Genomic DNA, 21,593 nt, shown 5'->3' on the forward strand with positions numbered 1-21,593 from the left:
GATACGGAGGCTGGTGGTGGCCAAGGAGGTAAATCACTCGGGTTGTGCCCCCATGCAGCCTGCAGAGCGAAGGGAACGCGCTCCCTCTGCGTGGCTGTGTGGGCAAAGCGAGGCCTGAGGTGCTCTGTCGCTTTGCATCAGGAGAAGGGCTAGCGGCATTGCTCCCTGACCCAGACACCGCAGGGTGTCTATCCCAAAGCGAGTGTTCTGCTCGCTGCCCGGCAAAGGTTGGGAGCTCTAGGCATGGGGCTGTGTATGGCCGGCTTTTGGAGAACAGCAAGCCCAACCAAGGGTGGTTGGCTGGGGTGGATGCCTGACAGCACGAAGCAAAGCCGGGGACGCAGTCAGTTGGCCCCACACAAAGCGGGCTTTGTGCTGGTGGGTGGGCAGCGGCGCCGGGCTGGCCCCACCAGGGTGCATGGGGTTGCGGGTGCCCTGGGGATCCAGGGCAAGCGGGCGATGCCCAGAGCGTGCCTTCCTCAGTGCTGACTACTGCCTAACCCATGTGCTGCAGGGTGTTGCAGGTCGAACTGGATAATCAGCAGGTTTTGTCTTCCTCACGCTTGTGAATAACAACTGCTGGCCTTTATTTTTTTCAGATGTAGTCGAATGGCATCTTAGCCAAACCAGTCCTGCTTGTCTGCTTCATGCCTTTGAAGACCTCTTCCTCTCTCCCCCTCCCTCCCCCCTGCAGGAGAAAAAGAAGGACTTTTTCTCCCCTTGTAACCTGGACAGCTGGAAACTGTTATTTAAACTTTTCCTGATTATTTTTTCTGGTGCAGAAGATAATGTGAGGAGTGGTCTATGATAGCCTCAAGGTGAGCCAGACTCCACAATGGCTTTTGCATGTGCAGGACGAGCAGCACATGGACAGGATGTGGTGGATAGACGTCCTCATCAGTGGCAGGCTTTTTAGCTCTTGTGAGCTAATGAGAACCAGTTTCAGTACATTAAACTGTGAATCCTTAGCTTGCAACAGTAAGAGCAGCTGTATTCGGGATGTGGCAGTGACCCTTTCATCTGAAGGAGATGCCAGGTTTTATTTGATGAAATGGAAAAATCAAATTGTGGTCACTAGTCGTCAGAAGTCTTGTAACTTTGTATTCCTGCTGCCCCTCACCTGAGATACTGTCATGTTACATTTATTCTAATGGGCTTATTTTGGAGAAAACCAGGGATGGTTTAACCCATTATCCCAGAGCATTTTTAACTGAGAGAGACCTCTGGGATATCTTCCAGGTCAGTCCAATCTGCTCAGGGCCTTGTCTGGACATGATTTGAACCTCTTCAAGTGGGGAAATGCTGCCAGCTACCCTGCAACCCTGTCCCCAAGCTGCCCCCTCCCCCAATGAATCACAGAATTACAAAATCAGTAAGGTTGGAAGGGACCTCTGGAGATCATCTAATCTAACCTCCCTGCTCAAGCAGGGTCACCTAGAACATGTTAGACAGGATTGTATCCAGGCAAGTTTTGAGTATCTCCAGAAAGAGACTCCACAGCCTCTCTGGGCAACCTGTTCCGGTGCTCTGAAATGTTGCTCCTGCATCCAGCAAGCCATTCCTTTGTGGCATCCTGGGTCTGTTGCCCCCCTCCATTCACTGCTGACCTCTGAGCAAGATCTGTCTCCTTTTTTTTTTCCTTTGTTGGTTAGTTTTAACTTGACCACTCCCTCCCCCCCCCTTTTTTTTTCAAATCAAAGATTGCACCTGGTTGCAGGGAACTAGAAGAAATGGGCTCTTTCCTCCAGTTTGTGAGGTCCCCCTGAATTTGCACAAATTTGCACTGAATTTGCACAAAGCAAATTAGCAAGGAGAAAAACTTTTGACAGTGGTGCTGCAAGCTGAGGTTGCTCAAGCAGTATTAACATGTTGGAATTGCACTCTGGAAATGTAAACAGAGAAAGGAATTTAACATGGAAGAAAAGAAACTGGGATATTCAATTGTATTTACCCATAATGCCTTTACACATCATGTTTTTGGACATCATTTAGCAACAGCTTTAAAGATGAACGCCGGTGCACGTTGCATGGTTTCTGCTGGTCTTGACAAATTAATTTCGATGCTTCCTTAGCAATGAATTTGGTAAAAATGATGCCAAAGGACAGCATGAGGTGTTGAGGCAGGCAGCAGGGGAGCAGCCTGGCTCCAGTGATGTGGATGGTGCACCACCACTATATGGGGCAACACCAGGTCCCAGAGAGCCCCCGTGTTCTCCACAGCGTGCTGTGAGGCTTGGGGTCCCACTTGCCTCCAGCTTTTCCATTTTGCAGCTGTACTCCATGGCGTCCTACTCTCTGGCTCCCTGATATTTGGCCCTAAACATGACGTCTGGATGGTGTGGACCTCCACATGATAATGATATTTTTTCCCACGGTTTCCTTGTCATGAGCTCTCCCACTGCCCTTCCTGTTCACGCCGCAGCAAGGAGCGGAAGGGTTTGCAGATGTGGGCATGCCCCGTGAAAAAGAAGCCTTTCCGGAAAGAAGGGGAGGTGGTGAAAAGCTGACACAGTGGTGTGAGACAGTGGCGTCCAGGCAGGCTGGGATGGATGCTGGCCTCCAAAAGCATGTCCTGATCTAGGGAAGGGGAGTGTCAAGCTCCAGGCCGTCAGGAGCTGCAGAGACAATATTTTGGTAAGGCTGCAAGGATCAGGTTTGCAGCCTTCCTGTTTTTCTCTCCTCCCTATGTTCCCATCAGTGCAGGGCAGTTTTTCATTCGTTTGCCCCTCAGCAAAAGCCAAGGTAGCCAGTCTGGTGATGCTTTAGAGTGGGAAGTGGTAAGAGGCTGGAAGAGGTGGGGGTGGCTGACTCTCATTGGGGTGCCTTTCCCTGGCTTGGCACCCTACTGTCTTGCAGCCTGCCCAAACTAGAGGATGCCAAGGCAGAGGATGCAAATAATAAGCAAACATTTACCAAAGCCTCTGCGGTCCCACTGGCTCATATTTTCTGACAACTGAGCAAGAGGCTTGAAGTATTAAGCCTGTACCACCAATATGCCCCCAAAGTCCAATACAGAGGTGGTGACTTCTGAGTCTGCTTTTTCTTAAATTGTTTTTCAGCTGAAGCCCAGAAAAAAAATTGCTAGTAAACTAATTTGGAAAAATTCGTGTGCCTGACAGACAAGATCACTTGCTGCTGGGGGACTCTCTGAACTTGCATTACTACAAGTGTGAAATTAAATTAATGTGGTTCATAGTGAGGTAGGCGCCACTTAACCTGAATTAAATCAATGTCATGCTTCAAATTAAACTTCTGCGGTGCACTCCTGTCATCGAGGGCTGAGCACCATCTGGAAATTAAAGACTGCTGTTGGCACCCGGGGCTTGTAACTGGAGGACAGTAGTGGGATGGCAGGAGGTCACCGTGGTGGGGACCGACCCAAGCTGCTTCCCACCCTTGGCCTTGTCTGCGCCCACAGCCCACCGGCGCCTCGTTTCCCTCTTCGGCGGCAAAAGGCCACAAACGTTTTTCTCGGCTGGGGAAGCTTCTCCTCCAGCCGGAAGGGCTTCCCCGGGCAACCCCACCACCGCCAGCCTCCGCGCCGGCCGACGGTCACCCCACGGAGCCGCAACGCCGCCGCAATGGTTCAGCCCAGCGGGGCCTCCCCCCAACCCCCTGCCGCAATGGTTCAGCCCGGCCGGGCGCCCACGGCACGGCGAGGTGGCCCGCACCCCCCCCACTCCGCCACAGCGGCAGGGTGACGTCAGGGGGGCGGGGCGCGGGCGAGGAGCGCGCGGGGCGGTCTGTGTCGCCCCTCGCGCGCGCGCGCGCGCGCGTGTCGGTGCGCGCGCGTCGGTGCGCGCGCGCGCGCGCGCGGGTATGTGTGTTTGTGTGTGCGTGCAATAGTCGGGAGGGCAGCGAGCCGCCCGTGCAATGGGGAGCCGCCTCCCGGCGCTGGAAAGGCCCGCTCGCCCCGGGTGAGGCTTTGCATCGCGCCGCCTGCGCTGCGAGCTCGCCTCGCGAAGCCGGGCAGCACCCCCCAAAAAAAATAGAAAAAGAAAAAAAAAAGGCAAAGGAAAAAAAAAGGCGCCGCGGCGCGCGGAGCATGCCGCCGCTGGGCGGACGGCGGGGGCTCGGCGCCTGAGGCGGGGGCGGCCATGCTGCTGGCCTCGGCCGCCGTGGTGTGGGAATGGCTCAACGAGCACGGGCGCTGGCGGCCCTACGGCCCCGCCGTGAGCCACCACATCGAGGCGGTGGCCCGCGCGGGGCCGCGCGCCGGCGGCAGCGTGGTGCTGGGCCAGGCCGACAGCCGCCTGGCGCCCTACATCATCGACCTGCAGTCCATGCACCAGTTCCGCCAGGACACGGGTGAGTTGAGCCCCGGCCCTCCCCCCCCCCCACTCCCACCCCCCTGCCCTGCCCGCTGCTCTGCTCGCTGCTACTGCCCGAGCTGTGGGAGCCGCGGTTCCCCTGCTTGCTCTTGGCTTGCATGTGCTGCCAGGTCCTGTGGGTTTGCATCGCCGCCGTGCTGCATCGCGCTGCCTGACCTGGGCTGGGTTGCGCTGCGCTGCCTTCCTCAGCTCCCTATTGCACTGGGCTGTCTGGTGCTGTGTTGCATCCCGCTGCCTGGTCTGGGGCCGCCCCGGTATCGCGTTGCAATGTGTTGTGCGACTCGGTGCTGTGCTGCGTTGCACCGCCCGATGGGGAACTGTGGTGCATTGCACTGTGCTGCCCGGGCTGCGTTGTGCTGGGACGTCCAGATTTGCATTGCACAAGCCTGCCCTGCTCCAGCTGGAGTTGCACTGCACGGGCCCTCGCAGTCCTGTCCCATCCTGCATCGCTTCACGCTGCCAGTACTGCCGGAACCCACGCTGCCGTGGCATTTCTGCATCCCGCTCGGTCCCCGGGCGTTTGGCCCTTTTGGCCAGGCGCCGCTGTGAGGACCGACGTGGGGCCCAGGCGCTCACTCTGCCTCTTGCCGGGTTGCCGGGGCCGTTGGTATTTCGGGTGGCCGAAAGCAGCTCCGCTGCAGGAGGGGGTCATGGCCCTGCGCGCCCTGAATAGCTATTGTCCCTTTTCTTCCCCTGCTGAATGGGAGGCTGGCGGCGGCGGCGGCTTTCCCACGGCGCCGGGCCCGCCAGATGCCGCATGCCATCGCGGGCCCCTTCCCCGCCTGGGGACGCGCCGGAATAAATTACTTGCTGGGGCAGTGCGTGGCTGCGAGCTGAGCGGCTCGAACCGCATGTCCCCCTCCCTGGCTCCGGCAGGCACCATCCGCCCCGTGCGGCGCAGCTACTACGACCCGTCGTCAGCGCCAGGCAAGGGAGTCGTGTGGGAGTGGGAGAACGACAGCGGCTCCTGGACGCCCTACGACATGGACGTGGGCATCACTATCCAACGGGCCTACGAGAAGCAGCACCCCTGGGTGGACCTGAGCGCCATCGGCTTCTGCTATGTTATTGACTTCGCCACCATGGGCCAGATCAACCGCCAGACCCGGCGCAAGCGCCGCGTCCGCCGCCGCCTTGACATGATCTACCCGCTGGTCTCCGGCGCCTTGCCCAAATCCCAGTCATGGCCGGCCAGCCCTGGGGCTGCCGCCTCGCCGCCGGCGCCCGCATGCACGTGTCCCCAGTGCCTCCTGGTTCGGAGCGTCAAAGCGGCGGGTGCCCCTGCGGCCCCGCAGCAGCGCCGGGCCGCTGCTGCCGCGCCGCCCGCTGCGCCGGCCCCGGGGGTGCTGCACGGTGCAGCCGGGGCGCCTGGCGCGCTCCAGGCTCTGGCCTCCCAAGGGGGCCGGCGGCAGGCGGCCAGTGCCCCGGCGCTGAGCTCCACCGGCTTGGCGGCTGGCCCCGCTGGGGCGGGTGACGGCAAGGCGCCTCGCCCGGGCCTCAGCACCCTCAACCGCAGCCACCTGCAGCGCTTGGCCATCGCCCAGTCCCGGGTGCTCATTGCCTCTGGGTGAGTCCGGCTGCGTACGAGCGAGAGGGTAGCTGGGGCAGAAGGCACAAAGCGGGAGTTCGCCCCTTTGCTGATCGTGGTGCGGAGGGCCCTGGACGCGGGTCTCGACCTCCCAGGGGCAGCCGGGGCACCGCGGGGTCCCTCTTGCTCTTCCCGGAGGTGCTCAGAGCCTCAAAGCAGGGACGGGGCAGAGGCGAGGCGCACGGTCTCCTCTTGAATCTCAATGAGGGGGCCAGGGCTGCTCTTTCTCTTAGTGGCAGAAGATGGGTGGCTCGTATCGAGAGGCCTAAAGAAAAGCTATTCAAGCCCTATGAGAAGGGATCCCTCCAGCCTCTCACCCCTAGAAGACACTTTTTTTTGGGGGGTGGGTCGCATTTAATCAGCCTGTTTCTCTCCTTTGTCTGTCTCTAGCTGTCAGCCTTCTGTCGCAGCCTGGCCCCTTTCCTCTCCCTCTCCATCTCCCCCCCCCTTCACTCTGTGCTCCTGACCCCTCCGGGAAACTTTCCCATGGACAAGAGCCCCGGAGGAGGGGAGGAAACAGCCACAGCGACGTGGCTGTGGCAAGGAAAAGGAGGAGGAAAAAAAAAAAAGCAAGAAAGCAGCAACAAAAAGAGGCTGTGAATAGTTTGGAGATGCAGGCGGGGTTTCTAAAGAGCCAAAGAAAAGGCTTTGGGGAGGTGGGGGGGGCACGTTGTTAGATTAGGGAATTCTCTATTTCCCAGCCTGTTGCTCAGGCAACTATTGTGCGGCCGGCCCCGGCCTGCCCTCCAGCCCGGGCTGCCGCTGGGCCCTCTCGCCTTGCCGGCCCCCCCGCGTAACCCCTGGCCCGGAGCAGCAGTGGCTCGGCCGGTGCTGGGGGGGGTCCGAGGTGCCCCCTCGTAAGCTTTTCCGCCTCCGTTTCTTGCCCTGTGATTGCCCTCAATTGCACGGTGCTTTTTTTCCCCATCTGGGATTTTCTCTGGGAAGAGCCCTTACCGCCACCTCTTACTCTCCCCCAGGGTCCCCACCGTCCCTGTGAAGAATCTCACTGGCTCCAGCCCCGTCAATCCAGCGCTGGCAGGTGAGGACGAGTCAGTGGTGGGTGCTATGCTGAGGTGGGGGCATTTCTCTGCTCTGGGATGTCGATTTGGGCAAGGGGAGCATCCTGGTGTTGGGAGCTTTACTGCGGGGGGAAGGAGGCCGAGCACCTCTCCAGTCCCCTTGCACCGTCTGCCACCCCAGGGATCACGGGGATCCTGATGAGCGCTGCTGGGCTGCCCGTGTGCCTCACGCGGCCCCCCAAACTGGTGCTGCATCCACCGCCCGTCAGCAAAAGCGACATCCAGGCCATCCCTGGCATCTCCCACACCTGCCGCAAGACCACCAAGAAGCAGGCCAAGAAGGGTAAGCTCCGGTTCCTGCCTCACCTGCCTCCGCTGCGCCATCCCGTGCAGCCCTCCGCACACTGACTGCGGCTTGCCTCTCTCCTGCAGGTAAAACCCCAGAGGAGGTCCTGAAGAAATACCTGCAGAAGGTGCGGCATCCCCCGGACGAGGTGAGAGCAGTGGGGATCGCCCTCCCGGGGGACGCCCCCGGCTACCTGCGCTTGCTCAGAGCCTGGCACGGGAGGGTTTTTTTATTATTTATTTTCTTGCCTTGCCCTGACCCTTCTCCTCCCCTTGGCTGCAGGACTGCACCATCTGCATGGAGCGCCTCTCCGCACCCTCCGGCTACAAGGGGCCCCAGCCAGCCGTCAAGCCTGACCTGGTGGGCAGGCTGGCCAAGTGCGGGCACGTCTTCCACCTCCACTGCCTGGTCGCTATGTACAACAACGGCAACAAGGTGCACGGCAGCGCCTTGGAGTGCGGGGAGGGCTGCAGCCCTCCTGAGGCGGCGGAAGATTCCTGATTTTCCCAAAGTGGTGCACTGGCGGCAATTCAGCAGGGGTTTATAGGATGCTACGGTGTGCTAGGGGGTTTGCTGTGAAAAAGGTGTTTCACTGCCACAGAAGGCTTTTCAGTTTTCATCTCCCTCCCTTTCTGGAAAGTTAAAATTTTATCAGAAGCTGGTGCTTTGCTGGAAGCACTGAATGGGAAACCCAGGTTACATGAGTGTTTTTTTTCCCCTTTCCTTTTCCTTCTTCTTCTTCTTCTTTTTTTTTTTTTAGCTCTGCATTTAGATAGTTTTATGTCCTTGACTTCACTTCTGCCCCTCCCCAGGTTAGCAGTGGTGAACTTTGACCGGTGCATTTGAGCAGAGGTACAAAACACCCTGTGTCAGGCAGCACGTTTCCAGCCCCAAAGGGCTTTTTGAATCTTCCGCAAATGAATGTTTTACTTTGCATACCCAGGGAAACGAGTTCTGCGGTGTTTGGGGGTTTTTATTATTTGCAAAAAATGACTTGTAAAAAAAGAAAAGCAAACCCAAAATAGAGGCAAGGAAAGAAGTAAGGACCATCAAACGGATGAGGAAGAGAAACTCAAATGTTTGGTTAAAGCTGATTCACAGCAGCAAATTCTCCCAGCCCTACCCCCTGCTTCCTGCAGTTTTGAAACGAATGTGTTTTTATGATGGGAATAGTGTTCAACACTGTTCAGGGACAAAGTGCCCTGAGCAGGCAGTCTAGTTCAGCACTGGAGGTGATGCTGGGAAATACTGATTTCATTTTTTTTTCTCCTTTTTTTTTTTTTTTTTTTTTGCTGCTCTCAGGATGGGAGCCTGCAGTGTCCGACCTGCAAAACCATCTATGGAGTGAAGACTGGGACTCAGCCCCCTGGGAAGATGGAGTACCACATTATCCCTCATGCTCTGCCCGGCCATTCTGACTGCAAAACCATCCGCATCATCTACAACATCCCGCCAGGGGTGCAGGTGTGCCCTGGCCCTATACCGGTGGATGGGTGGTGAGCTCTGCCCACGGCGGGCTGGCAGCCCTCATCCTCGCTATGTCACCCCTGGGGCTCTTCCCAAGAGCAGCACAATGAGCCTGCACTCAGGGATCCGGGTTCAGCAGTGTCTTGGGAGCTGTGTGTCCACAGGGATGCTGTGGGAGGATTAGGGTGGGTCTGCATGGCAGTGTTGGCCCCATCTGCTGGGTGGCCCTCAATGCCACCATCCTGGAGTGTAGCTGCCCCAAGATGAAGGGACACCTTGCCTTGTACCCAAGGTGTTTCTGAACTGCAAAACTTTTAATTTCTCTCCCATTTTGCATGCTCTAGGGACCAGAGCATCCAAACCCTGGGAAAAGCTTCACTGCCCGTGGCTTCCCACGGCACTGCTACCTGCCGGACAGTGAGAAGGGCAGGAAGGTGAGAGGGGCTCCTGTGGGTGGCTCGGGCTGTCTGAAGTGTGTTGGGGGATGTATTGAAGGGGTGAAGACTAGAGCTCAGTGGAGAGAGCAGCTAATTTGGAGAAAGAGAAAAGCAAATTGGACTTAGGCAGGCAAGAATGGATGGAAGTTCTAGTCTCTTGTCCATCCGGTATGCCCTGCGGGACGTGCAGGAGGCCCGAGATGTTATCATGTGCCGGGGAAGCTCTGCAGCCTACCCTTGCCTTTTTATTTTGGGTTAACCATCCTCTGTAGGACCCTGTACTGGTATCCATGACCTGTACCGGTATCCAAGAGACCATCATGCTGCTTTTTTTTTTTCTGTCCTGTCTCCATCTCCTGCCCAGTGTTTTCTCCTTGTCCTTCCCCTGCCACCTCTGCCTGCCCTGGCATATTGGAGTTCATATACATATTGGTTCATATGCAGCCTGGGGTGATGTGGGGTTCAATATGAAAATAAAGCTTGCCTCTGCACAAATCAGCTCCTAAACAAGGAGTATTGCTCTGGAGATGCTGGGGTGCAAAAGCTTCCCTGGGAGAGTTTAGCTTTGGGGAGAAGGAGGGGGCGGTTCACAAACATGGCCTATGTAGGCATGGATGATCAGGTATGCCCTAATTAAACAAGGTACTCCCTTTGTCTGGCCTCCCATGGGTCCTGGGCCAGGCTCCCTGCGTTCAGCATGCGTTGACCTTGTGGCCTGCTCTGTCTTCTGTCCGTCCAGGTACTGAAGTTGCTGTTGGTAGCCTGGGACCGGCGCTTGATCTTTGCCATCGGGACCTCTAGCACCACAGGCGAGTCGGACACCGTGATCTGGAATGAGATCCACCACAAGACGGAGTTTGGCTCCAACCTCACTGGCCATGGCTATCCTGACGTCAACTACCTGGACAACGTGTTGGCTGAGCTCGCGGCCCAGGGCATCACTGAGGAGAGCTTAGCCCAGGAGAAGGACTGAGACTGTGGTGAGGAGGCAGGGGAAGGGGCGCCCCATGGATGGCTGCCCTTCTGCCGCCCTTCAGCCCTTGGTATCTGCTGCTGCCTTTCCGTGCTCTGGCTCGCTCCCACCTCTTCCGTCCCACCGTATCCCACTCTGAGGATAAAGCCAACGGAGAAAACTGACCAGGGCTTTGCATGGAGGAGCTGGAGACCTTCTGTCCCTGGTGCTCAGTCACTGAGAGCATCCCCATGCTGGGGCCTGCTGGGGAGCTGGGAGAAGGTCATTTTGGAAACCCCTTCCCTTCCCTGGAAATTAGTTGGCCTCAGTGGTGGCCCCAAGGTCTGGGAGGGAAAGTGAAAGGCTGAAGTCTGGAAACGATCTCCCTTGTGGCAGCGAGGGAGATGTCCTGCCCTGCAGAGCTGGGCTGTTGGAGCTGCTGCATCGGCCCCCCTGGGGGCCACGAGGATTCAAACTAGCCCCGGTGTTTTGTCCCGGCTGGTCACCGTTTACATGTTGTCACGTCCTTGCTGGTGTCACGCCAGGAGCTGGAGAGGTGCCGGGGCCAGGCCAGCCCTGTCCTGTCCCTCTTCACCTGTCAGGATGTGCCAACCTGCCCCTGTCCCCCCCTGACTCCTCTCCTCAAAACTTCTTGGGGTCAGAGGGCTGCGGGGTTGGTCTGTGGGTCCCTGGGAGCAGCTGGGGACACGTTCCCCCCTGCCTCACTGCCCCCCTCAGTCTGGCCTCGTCCTGCAGTCATTTGTTCGTTCATTTGTCCTGTCCAGCGCATTGCAACTGGTCTCCTGCGTCCATGGAGGAGGGTGTCCCGTCCGTCCGTCCGTCCGTCTGTACACCTGTCTCGGCCGGCCCTGGTCCGCGTGTGCCCCCCGCTCTCTGTTTGGCCGTGTCCTCAGCTCTGCCTTGCGGGGTCGCCTTGTCCCAGATTTGCATAGGGACCAGCGGCGCCTTGGGGCGAGTGGAAGATGGGGCGGCAGTGGTGATGGTGGGGAGGTCCCGTTCCCTTGGCCCCATCTCCCACCCCTCCCACAGTGGGTTCTCTGAACCGTTCGTATGGGGCGTCCCCGCCTTGCGTTTTATATACCTCATGTTTTGGGGGTGTGTCGTATATATGTACATAAAGGTTGGGTCCTGCTGGGGTGAGGAAAGGCGCTCGAAGGAGGCGATGCTGAAGCCAGACCCTGGGGCTGAGCCTGCTGGGGGGTGCTGGAGGCCAGGGTGGGGAGGGGGGACAGCTCCCTTAAAGCAGGGCTGGTCATACCCACCTCGTTGCCCTGTGAGGCATCTTGGCCCCCAAGGCCCCCTCCCCATCTGACCAGCACCCAGGGGATGGTGAGTGTGTGGGGGCTCAGAACCCACAGCTCCCTGCCCCCCCCCCGCCGCCCCAATTGCTCCTTTGGGGATCAGCTCCTCATAGCCCTTTGGTTTCATCCCCTCTAGGTTTTCCTTTGCGGGTTGAATTTCCCCCCATGCCTGGGGGGCCGTGGTGGGTGCACGCGGGGGGCCGGGCCGGGGAGGGTGGCGCGCGTGGAGGGCATGTCCTGCTATAAACTGTTGTGTCGTCGTGGCTGTTTTTCCTTCCCACCTGCTCCTCCGTGTGTGCACGGTGCTGCCCCGCCGGAGGGGACAATAAACGGCTGGCGGGGGACGCTCGCCGTCTCTGTGCCGCCCGTCCCGTCCCTTGTCTTCTGTCCGTCTGTGTGGCCGGCCTGGTGGGGGGACCCCCAGGGCCCTCCCTTTGCACTGCCGGTGCGGAGAGGGGGCGATTTGTTCTACCTCGGAGAGGGGGACCCCAAAATCTCTTTTCCCCAGGGAAACCCTCCTTTTTGGGCAGCTTTGCAGCAGCAGCATGGGAACGCGGTTTCTCCTCGGCCCTGAGCCGGGCGGCCGCCACCGTGCCCCTGTTGCCAAAAACGCAGAGCTGGAGCTATGCAAAACCCTTGCGGCCCTGGGGAGCTGGGGGGAGAGCAAGGGCCGAGGTCCCCAGCCCCAGGTGCTGGATTGATGCCTCCGCTATGACACAGTCTTACTTCAACATTTTTTTTTAATGCCATATTGCCTATGCAATTAGTTGCTGGCTGAAAATAAAATTGCTCTGTGCCTCTTTGCATGTGCGTGTATATCTATGCAAATAGATATACGTGAAAACACGGGGGCTTTCTGCCCACATGCTCAGCCAGGGGCACACAGCAGCAGCCGACCTGGCAGGCAGCATCGCGGCAGGTGACGGGGGCAGACAGGGTCCTGGGGAGGCTGAACGTCGCTGGGGCCGCCCGCGCCGGCCCCAGGCGTCCGTGAGGGACGCTGATCGCACCCTCGTCCTCTGCTTCTGCGCGCAGCGAGGCTGTTGGCAGAGCGCCGCGGCTCAGGGTGTCGAGAGGGTTGGGGGTGTGCGGTGGCAGCGGGGGCACTCAAACCGCTGGCTGCTCCTGGTACTCCCCGCTTGCAGCAATGCCTTCCCCGTCCCCCATCGCCTGGTACCCCCTCGCCTTGTACCTCCGTCGCCCGTAGGCCGCCACAACCAGCACGCCGGCCAGCCCTGCCACCGCGGCAGCGGTCACGCCAGCCACCTCGCCCCCCGTCAGCCCCCTGTCCCGCACTGCTGCGGCGGCCTGCTGGGCCTCGGCAGGCTGGGCCAGGCGCCATGCGGGGCTCCCGGCCTCCTTGACCCAAGAGCTGGCGCCGCTGCTCACCAGGACAGTGTCAGTGGTGGAAAGCGTGGCGGGGGGTCGGGTGAAGGGCGGCAGGTGGGCGGGCGGCAGCGCGCCCCCCGTGATGGCGCCGGCCCTTGCGCAGTAGGCCACCTGGCAGCTGTCACTGATGAGTGCCAGGTGCTGGCTGAAGCCGGCAGGGCAGCCCTTAGCGTAGAGGTCCCTGGTGGCCTCCTGCTCCCCCCTGGCCAAAGGGTTGCCTGCCTGGCAGCTGAAGAAGCCCCCGAAGGGCACTGCATAGCGGCTGCCCACCTCGTAATCCCCACTCACGCAAACCCTCAGGTCATCGAAGAGCTTCAACGCTGAGTAGCCCAGCGGGCACGACTGGGCACCCGTGACGGGGTTGGCACCACGAGTGCTGAAGAGCCCCCCAAAAAGGTACCCGGAGGCCGGGGGTGCTGGGCCACTGGCAGCACACCAGTAAGCACTGAACTGCACCCGTGAGAGCCAGAAGACGTCGTGACACACGCGGTGGCAGAAGATGCCCAGCACGCACTTGTTGTGGCACTCCAGGTGGCTGTAGCCTTCCTCACGCTCCTGCACAGCCAGCCGCACTGGGGTGTAGGCGTCAGGGCAGGAGAAAGCACCTGTGAGTGGGTTTCTCTGCTCCAGACCCCGGCACAGCGCTTCGGTGTCAGGGCCACTCAGCCCTGTGCACTCCTGGAAGATGCCACCCAAGGTGAAGTTGGCACTGGCACCCTCACATGAGCCGTCGTCAGCATTGGCGTGGAAGTTGAAGTTGGGTGAGGTGGCATCTGTGCAGCCTGGGTAGGTGTTGAAGGTGTAGTAGCGGTGGATGGCCATCTCCACGCGCCTGGCCAGCCGCCTCACTGTGGGGGTGGGCAGCTCTGGCAGGGCACTGGGGCTGATGAAGAAGTACAGGGGTAGCCCTGAGCGGTCAATGGCCACCAGCTGGTTGCTGGTGCCCTCCTGCCATGTCTTGAGGGTGATGCCTGGGTAGAAGGGTGTCCCGCCGATGCTCTCAACCCTGGAGTTGGTGCGGTTCTCCAGATACTGCCTGGTGAAGGCAGAGCTGACATCCACGGAGCCCTCAGTTTTCACGTTGATAATGCTGTGGAAAGCTATGCCAGCCGAGGCAGTGACCGTGCTCCGCGTGGCCCAGCTGTCCTTCAGGAAGCTTTCCTTGATCTGATCCTCCTGGACCAAGGTGGCTCCGGCATCCACAGAGGTGATGGTGTGGGTGCCGTAGTTGAGCACCAGCACTTCTGCCAAGAAATCAGCCATCCGTGTCTGGTTGTTCTCCAGGTGGCTGGCAATTGTCAGCAGCTGCTTCTTGAAGCTCTTGTCCAGGGCTGCTCCTGGGTCGATTTTGATGGTGTAGACCAGGTTCCTGACCTGGACTCGGGTGGTGACTGCCTGGTCCTTGACTTGGTGGGTCTTGGTCCGATGAAAGTCATGTGAGAACTTGCCATTGATGGAGGAGAAGAGCGACAGCTCCACATTGATGGAGGCAGAGGTGATGCTTTGGTAATCCTTCCAGGACTCGATGATCTCTGAGTTGATGTCCAGGGTGCTCTGCTTGCGAGGGACGGTGAAGATCTCATCTGGGATGATGTAGGATCCATCTTCTGTGGTTTTGCACAGTGAGTAGCCCAGGTTCATGACTCTGCCCATGTCCAAGTTCCTGAGGTTATCCCAGCCCCCTCCAGGCAGGACTTCCAGGCTTGGGAGCTTCAGCGCCTTCTTGCACTCCTGAAACCCCTCAGGGGATGATGGCTCCTGGGCCTGCTGTGTCCCTCTCACCTGAGCCACCAGCCCCCAGGCGAGGAGGAGCCCCCAGAGCGCCCGGTTCATGGCTGAACCGGTGCCGGGACCCTCTCAGATGTCTGAGCAGCAAGGCGGCAGCCAGGGAAATGAGCTGGCTGTGGGTGCAGCTGCCGACTGGTTCCCTCTTTAGTGGGTTGAATTAGCAAAACGGAAAGGAGAAGTGCAAGCTGATGAATGTGGGAAGTCACTAGACAGAGCTGATACAGGGAGGGCCTCCCTCTCATGAACGCTCCCTCTCCCTGCAAGAGCCGCCTTCCGGGAGACGGGCGGGGAGTTACTGGGACTTCTCCCTGCTGGTGCCCAGGCAGTTCCGCTCTACAAATCCCCGCTGGCGGATGCTTGTTGGAATCTCCTGGATTTCTGCTACTGCATCTCCCTGCAGGTGACCCTGGCTCCTTTGTGACATGCCAGGGCCCTGGTCCTAGCTCATGAGGTCCCATGCATGGGCTTCGCTGCTGCCTCCTCCCTCCTGGAGGCTGGGAGAGCTGTTGGCTATGTGGGGAGGGAAAGGAGGGACCCAGCCCTGATAGTGTCATTTCACAGTGTGTGTGTGGGGGGGACAGTGCAGGAGAGGAGATGGTCATGTTTCTCCCCTCTCTTTTAGGGGGAAAGGTTGCTGGAGACCCTGGTGCAGGTGCTGGTGGGTTTTGAGGGCTGGCCTGGCTAGGGCATGGCACAAATGTCATCCCCCCCCCCCCCCCACGATCGCTATTGGGGGTCTCCTCTGCCCCAGAGCCATTCTTCCCCTGGGGTTGGCAGCGCTGCCAACTGGGAAAAGCCACTTCTGGCTGAGATCACTGAGCTGTGAATTGACTCTGGCCTCCGGGTGCCAGTCTCAAAAAGTGCTGAGCTGACTGTGCCCAGGAGCGGCTCGAGTGCAGTCGGGCAGTGATCTCAACGGCAGCAAGCAGACACTGGGATTTTTTTTTTTTTTTTTGGTGTAATAAACTGTTCAAGCAGCTTCTGCTACGAAAGTTGCCAGAACCAGCTGGAACAAAAGTGAATCTTCCCATATGGCTGGGTTCGTTTCCCCTATTTCAGCTGGCCGCTTCCCCTTGCCCGCACTGATTCGGGAGAGGAGGCCAAAATGATTGCTGTGGTGGTGACCGAGAGCTGCAGATGTATGGGTGCCTTTTTGCCAGGATAGTGCCACTCGGGGTGGGGTGGGGGGGGACACGAAGCCATCAGTGGGGGAGTTGGGGACACTGGGCAGGACTGCTGAAGAACTGGAAGCTCTTTGGAAGCTCTTTGTCCCCGGCTCCACTTGTTCCTCCTGCACCAGACCCTCGGCATCACCCTCCAGTTTTGCCAGTACATTTTGCAGGTTTTCCTCCCAGGAGCAAGAGTGAGGCAGTGATATTCCTACCTTGTGCAGTAGCATAATGCTGGGGCTCTGCCATGGGTTGGGATTCTGGTAGTGGTGTCTCTGCCCCCTCCTGCTCATTCCTGGCACCTGGGATGCCAGGAATAAATTACTCTGGGAATGAAGCATGGTGAAGTGCTCTGGATGTGCACAGTGGTTTTTATTTTTTTATTTTTTAGGAGAATACCTGAAGGCTGCTGATAAATAAATCAGTTTGTAGTTGTAGTTAGAGATTGTTACTCAATGAGCAGAAAAACCACAGATCACAACTGCAGAGTGATATGAGTTGGAGACTAACTACTTGGGATCACCGCAGATTGGGAATGAGTGAGGTGCACCTGGGGGACCAGGATGGGGGGCAATGAGAGGCAGGTGCTGAAAATAGGTTATTTCCAACAGAAATGCAAGGCTGATTCTGCAAGCCAGCATTCAAGGCAGCTGGGGTACATCGTAGCTGGGCTGTGCTGGTAGGTGACTTGTCTGCAGCCACGAGATGGCCCCATGCACTGGCTTGGCTTGGGGACAGAATTGTTTAGGTTGGCAAAAAAACTATGTATATGTCATGCTTACAGAGCTGTATATAGAAAGTTCTGTATGTATGTAGATACATATTTATTTGTTAAAGTTTTTTCTTAGGTAAACAAAAACCTGAAAGGGAGAGGGATACTTTTGCACCAGAATTTAGTCAACAAGAAACAATCCTTTTGTCCTCATTGAGATTTTGTTTTTAGGTAAAGTTTAGGGAATCCTGCAAACTGCAGAGATATCAAGCCCCTGATTTTCTTTTCCCATCTTCTGCTACTTCTGCAAGGCAGTACTTGTGCATCTCAGTTGGTGTGGTCCAATCAAAGCTTTTTTTGTTGCAGTCCCTTTATAGCACCGGAGGGAGGGAGGTGATTAGGGGAGTGCTAATTATTGCATCTCACTGGGAGTCTAATTGCAGTTGTCACCATCTAATGAGCCCTCTAATGTCCCCAGGGGCCTGATGCCTGCGGGGGGGAAAAAGTCCGTTGGGCAAAAACCATGATGCCCGAGTAACCTGGACCACCACCTTAGCTGCCATCACTTGCTTTGGAGCATGTGAGTCTCAACTGTGGGCCAGCAAAGCTGTCTTCTGAGTGTGAACATCGTTGCTGCCTTTCAATCGTCTCAGGAAGTCATGGGCACTCTTTACAAACCTTCTAAAATATAACCAGCTATTTCGAGGTAGCGTGCAGAGAGAGAAAATGATGCTGATGCACTGGGTGTTTCTACAAGGGAAGACTGTTTCTACAGGTGCCACTCACAATGTCAGGTTTGCTGAACATTGCATAACTGATATTGGATCATTTGGCTCAGGGAATTTCACTTGCCTTTGCATTGTTCATAAGTGGTGTTTTTCTAGGAAAGTTGATCACTAGCATTATTTTTGGTGGGATATTCAGAGCATTGGATAGATACTTTTGCTCACTTGGCATTCAAGCAAAGGGAAGTAGCTCTATGCCAGAAAGACCACTTGGAAGGTTCATTTCAGATTTCATTTCCCCATGTTATAGTCACTCAGCTCCTGAATGGCTGAAACAGCTCTAATTTCTGTGATCACACTTGTTTTATTGAAAGGAAAGACTTTACATGATGTAAAAAGTCATGTAGCTATGTAACTATGACCTGGACGAAGGCACAGAGTGCCTCCTCAGCAAGGCTGCTGATGATACCAAGCTGGGAGAAGTGGCTGATACACCTGAGGGCTGTTCTGCCATTCAGAGAGACCTGGACAGGCTGGAGAGTTGGGCAGAGAAGAACCTCATGAGGTTCAAGGGCAAGTGCAGAGTCCTGCACCTCGGTTGAAATAACCCTAGGCACCAGTACAGGCTAGGGGCTAACCTGCTGGAGAGCAGCTCTGCAGAGAAGGACCTGGGAGTGCTGGCGGATGACAAGTTGACCATGAGCCAGTAATATGCCCTTGTGGCCAGGAAGGCCAATGGTATCCTGGGGTACTTTAGGAAGAAAGAGTGTTGCCAGCAGGTTGAGGGAGGTGATCCTGCCACACTACTCAGCCCTGGGGAGGCCTCATCTTGAGTCCTTCATCCAGTTCTGGGCTCCTCAGTACAAGAGAGACATGGAGCTACTGGAGAGATTCCAGCGTAGGGCTACAAAGATGATGAGAGGGCTGGAGCATCTGCCCTATGAGGAAGGGCTGTGAGAGCTGGGCCTGTTTAGCCCGGGGAAGAGAAGACTGAGGAGGGATCTTATCAATGTCTACAAGTACCTGAAGGGAGGGTGTCAAGGGGATGGGGACAAACTCCTTTCAGTTGTCCCATGCAAAGGGACAAGAGGCAATAGGCACAAACTGAACCACAGGAAGTTCCGTCTGAACATGAGGGGGAATTTCTTCCCTGTGAGAGTGACAGAGCACTGGCACAGGTTGCCCAGAGAGGTTGTGGAGTCTCCTTCTCTGGAGATATTCAAAGCCCGCCTGGATGCAACTCTGTCTACCGTGCTCTAGGCGACCCTGCTGAGCGGGGAGGTTGGACTAGATGATCTCCAGAGGTCCCTTCCTACCTTACTGATTCTGTGATTCTGTAATTCTGTAAACTGGCTTCTTTTAAAGTTATTTGGGCTTTGAGGGCAGTAGCAGGATTTAATTGCCCCAAGCAGCCCTATCGAGACCCCTGCCCTGGCCCAGGAACCCCATTTGAGCCCAGACCTTGGCCCCTCTCTCCAGGATGGACCCTGGACCTTGCTTATTGCTTGCAGTGCCTGGGGCTGGTAACAGACCCCACTGCTGGCCCCAGCTCTGCTCGCTGTGTCCAACCCCACAGGTCTGTCAGGCAGGGCACTACCTAGTCCAGGGTCTCCTCGACTCCCAGCTCGTTCCCTGTGGTGGATAGCCCTGCTCATGTGTTTCCCTGGCAAACGTGGCCAAAATAATCTGTATTTTCGCCTTTATAGAGATGCTCTTTTAGCGTTAACAGCACTGTGTCACTATGTGGGGATGTGTGTGTGGGGGTGGTGGGACAGAGCACCCCCCCTTCCCTTAAAAAGCAAGACAAATTTGGATTTGAAGTACTGTGGGAGTCTTGCTTTAGGACAAGGACCAAGACCCAGGTTTGCCTTTTCAGCTGTGGGATCTGGGCTTTTGTTGTTTTGGGGGTGCTTCTGGAACTTAATGTTATTGAGATGAATCACAGTGCTAATTAACGAGCTAATATCCACCAATAATTAAATGCTGTCACTACTGATGCAATTAATTCTATAGCTAACTAATAATGATTACAAAGATTAATTATTCTAAGGATTTAATGGTTCTTTCCTCAGTGCTTAGAGAAGGGTACAGTGAGATGGCTTAAGCACAAAATTATTTTGGCATCCATGTGCAGCAGTTCCTTTTCCTGATCAGTACTTTGGCCAAAGTAATCCTCTAACACTTCTTCCCCTCCCTTCCCATTCCTGGATGTTGGTAAAAGTTAACCCCAAGCAGTCGAATTTGGCTGATGGCTGGGTGAGAGAGAGCTCAGGAGCACATTGGGACCCCTCAGTACAGGCCAGGGCTTACTGGCAACAGAAAGGAGGGCATTTTCTGGGGATTTGGAGTTTCTGCAGAGCTTCTTGCAATCTGACAAGCTGTGGCATTGTCGGACTGAGATTAAGCCTGGACACAAGGATCCACCCGCAAGGACACAGAGGTGGAGGGAGAATTTAAACAGCCCCTTTCACTTACTTTATTTCTGACCTAATCACTAGAAATTGTCTGTTTTTGGAAGGATATATTGTTGCTGTTTATAATCTTCTGAGGTTCAAAACCTTTTTTGGGGACACTCAGTTGAAAGAAAAACTCCATATGAGGCCAAATCAAAGCTTGGGCTGATCTAGGACTCCACTGCAAGAAGATCTGGAGACTTATTTATTTACTTATTTATTAAATTTTATTCCTCAAGGATGTGCAGAGGACGCCTACAGCAAGGGAACCGGGAACCATCTTGTTTCTTCCCTGGGATCTCCCTGCATTAGAGGCTTGCTATAGATTATCTGGTGCCCCATTGCAGAGCTGGGGAACAATATTCTCCTCTGAGGGCCCAGGGACCTCCCCTGAGGACCACACTAGGTCTACCAGCAATCAGAGCAAAGATCTCCTGCTGAAAAGGCCCCGGTGCTGCCGCTGTGCTAGGGCGCAGCCTTCCTGGGCTTCATGTAAGCAATGCATGCATCACTGGTTTGGTCATGGCATGTGGTTGTCAATACTTGCAATTCTTCTGCCCCTTTTTCTTCTAGAGGTGAATGTTTCCATTCCTGCTTCATTCTCACTGATCTTAACACAGTAGCCTAGTAAATCTGATTTTTGTCCACTGCTAGGAACATTGCAGCCCTCCCAAGCAGAGACCTCTGGGTGCTGATGGCTTGTACAAACTGTCTCTGCAGAAGATGCCCAGAAATCCTTATTTCTCTGTCAAGCTCTGCTGGCAGTTCTCAGGGCTTCTCTCCCAGAGCACAAATGAAATGGTAGCATACCCTCCAGGAAGTTTGTTGGGGTGGCTTCTCAGCTAACGTCAGGCACTGACATTTCACTATATCCAGTACTGTTTAATGAATTAACCTGTGGAGTGTACACTGTGCTGAGAGACACCATATATTAAGGAAGAAGTAGGATATAATCCTTATGGAAAACACTTGCTTTCTGCTGTGAAATGAATACAGTATGATTCGGTAGCAAGAAGTTCAACCTGTGGAAACATCAAAAGAATGGATCAAGCAAAGAAATTCCTGAGCAGGGTAAACTGACAGTTTCTAGTTTCTTCTAAAGCAAGCAATTAAGCTAATGAGAGAAACAAGTGTTAGAAGAGGGTCCAAATTGCAGTAATCCAAATTAAGTCATGAGATTATGCAAAACATGAGGATTTGGGGTTGGGGTGGTTCGAACCTGTAGTGGAGAAAGAACAGGAGCTAGACTACAGTGAATGTGCAGATCTGAATGTCTGATATCCCTCAACCCAGCCTCTGGAAATTTGGTTTACAGTTTAGGATAGTTTGAGGTATTATTTCAACATGAAAGCCATGCTGGAGGCATAGCTGAACACTGTGATACATCCAGCTCCTACCAAGCTTCACCCATCAACTTCCATCATCTCGAAGACCTATAATGGATGACTATGCTTTTGAAATCTGTCCCTTAGGTCTCCAGAGATGTCTCATGCCCAAGAGAAGCAATTATCAAGTATGCTGCAATTTTGTTTTCCTCATTTCCCCCCCACACCCAGGAAGGTTAATTACACCTCAATGTACTGTCATATGAATGATCCAAATTAAGGGCAAGAACTATGGGGTGGAGGGGGACCCCCAGCCATAGTACAAAAGAGAAAATGCCTTTCTTGAACAAAACAAGAGGAATTTATCTCACCTAGGCGCCAACATCTTAAGAATCCACACAAGCCATTTCATCCTGAATCAGAGAGTAGTAGCTCAGCGATGGACACATGAAGTTAAATGGGGTGAACCTCCTCCCAGAGTAGCTAAGCTAGAGCAATTTCCAATTTTTTCTGGCTATGTCCTTCAGGGCTGTGTGCATGCACCCCTCCCCAACCTCCTACACCCCAGAC

General features: G+C 55.8%; 2 protein-coding genes and 1 long non-coding RNA gene across 3 annotated transcripts; 1 reads left to right on the plus strand and 2 right to left on the minus strand.

Moving 5' to 3' along the window:
* Positions 1–1,924: 1,924 nt before the first annotated feature.
* Positions 1,925–4,600, minus strand: LOC134140667 (uncharacterized). Its single transcript, XR_009958472.1, has 2 exons — positions 4,488–4,600; positions 1,925–2,615 (listed from the first exon to the last, which is right to left on the minus strand). It is a non-coding gene; the product is annotated as an uncharacterized LOC134140667 (long non-coding RNA).
* DTX4 (deltex E3 ubiquitin ligase 4) lies at positions 3,854–11,837 on the plus strand. Its single transcript, XM_062576188.1, has 9 exons — positions 3,854–4,308; positions 5,208–5,898; positions 6,897–6,958; positions 7,120–7,281; positions 7,371–7,432; positions 7,567–7,719; positions 8,587–8,748; positions 9,096–9,185; positions 9,928–11,837. The coding sequence occupies exons 1-9, from the start codon at positions 4,098–4,100 to the stop codon at positions 10,159–10,161; spliced, it is 1,827 nt and encodes a 608-aa protein (XP_062432172.1). The 5' UTR covers positions 3,854–4,097; the 3' UTR covers positions 10,162–11,837.
* A 375-nt stretch (positions 11,838–12,212) lies between these two features.
* On the minus strand, positions 12,213–14,716 carry MPEG1 (macrophage expressed 1). Its single transcript, XM_062576187.1, has one exon. It carries the CDS (start codon positions 14,682–14,684, stop codon positions 12,570–12,572), a length of 2,115 nt encoding a protein of 704 aa, XP_062432171.1. The 5' UTR covers positions 14,685–14,716; the 3' UTR covers positions 12,213–12,569.
* Positions 14,717–21,593: the final 6,877 nt, after the last annotated feature.

This window comes from Rhea pennata, chromosome 5, assembly GCF_028389875.1.
Source record: "Rhea pennata isolate bPtePen1 chromosome 5, bPtePen1.pri, whole genome shotgun sequence".
In the NCBI taxonomy this organism is placed as follows: domain Eukaryota; kingdom Metazoa; phylum Chordata; class Aves; order Rheiformes; family Rheidae; genus Rhea; species Rhea pennata.

What these genes read in the sequence shown, in the direction of transcription:
- MPEG1 (XM_062576187.1), bottom strand. Translation starts at nt 14,684, where the DNA reads ATGAACCGGGCGCTCTGGGGGCTCCTCCTCGCCTGGGGGCTGGTGGCT.
- DTX4 (XM_062576188.1), top strand. Translation starts at nt 4,098, where the DNA reads ATGCTGCTGGCCTCGGCCGCCGTGGTGTGGGAATGGCTCAACGAGCAC. An exon ending in TGCGGCATCCCCCGGACGAG is followed by an intron (nt 7,433 to 7,566) that starts GTGAGAGCAGTG and finishes CCTTGGCTGCAG; the next exon opens with GACTGCACCATCTGCATGGA. An exon ending in ACAGTGAGAAGGGCAGGAAG is followed by an intron (nt 9,186 to 9,927) that starts GTGAGAGGGGCT and finishes CTGTCCGTCCAG; the next exon opens with GTACTGAAGTTGCTGTTGGT.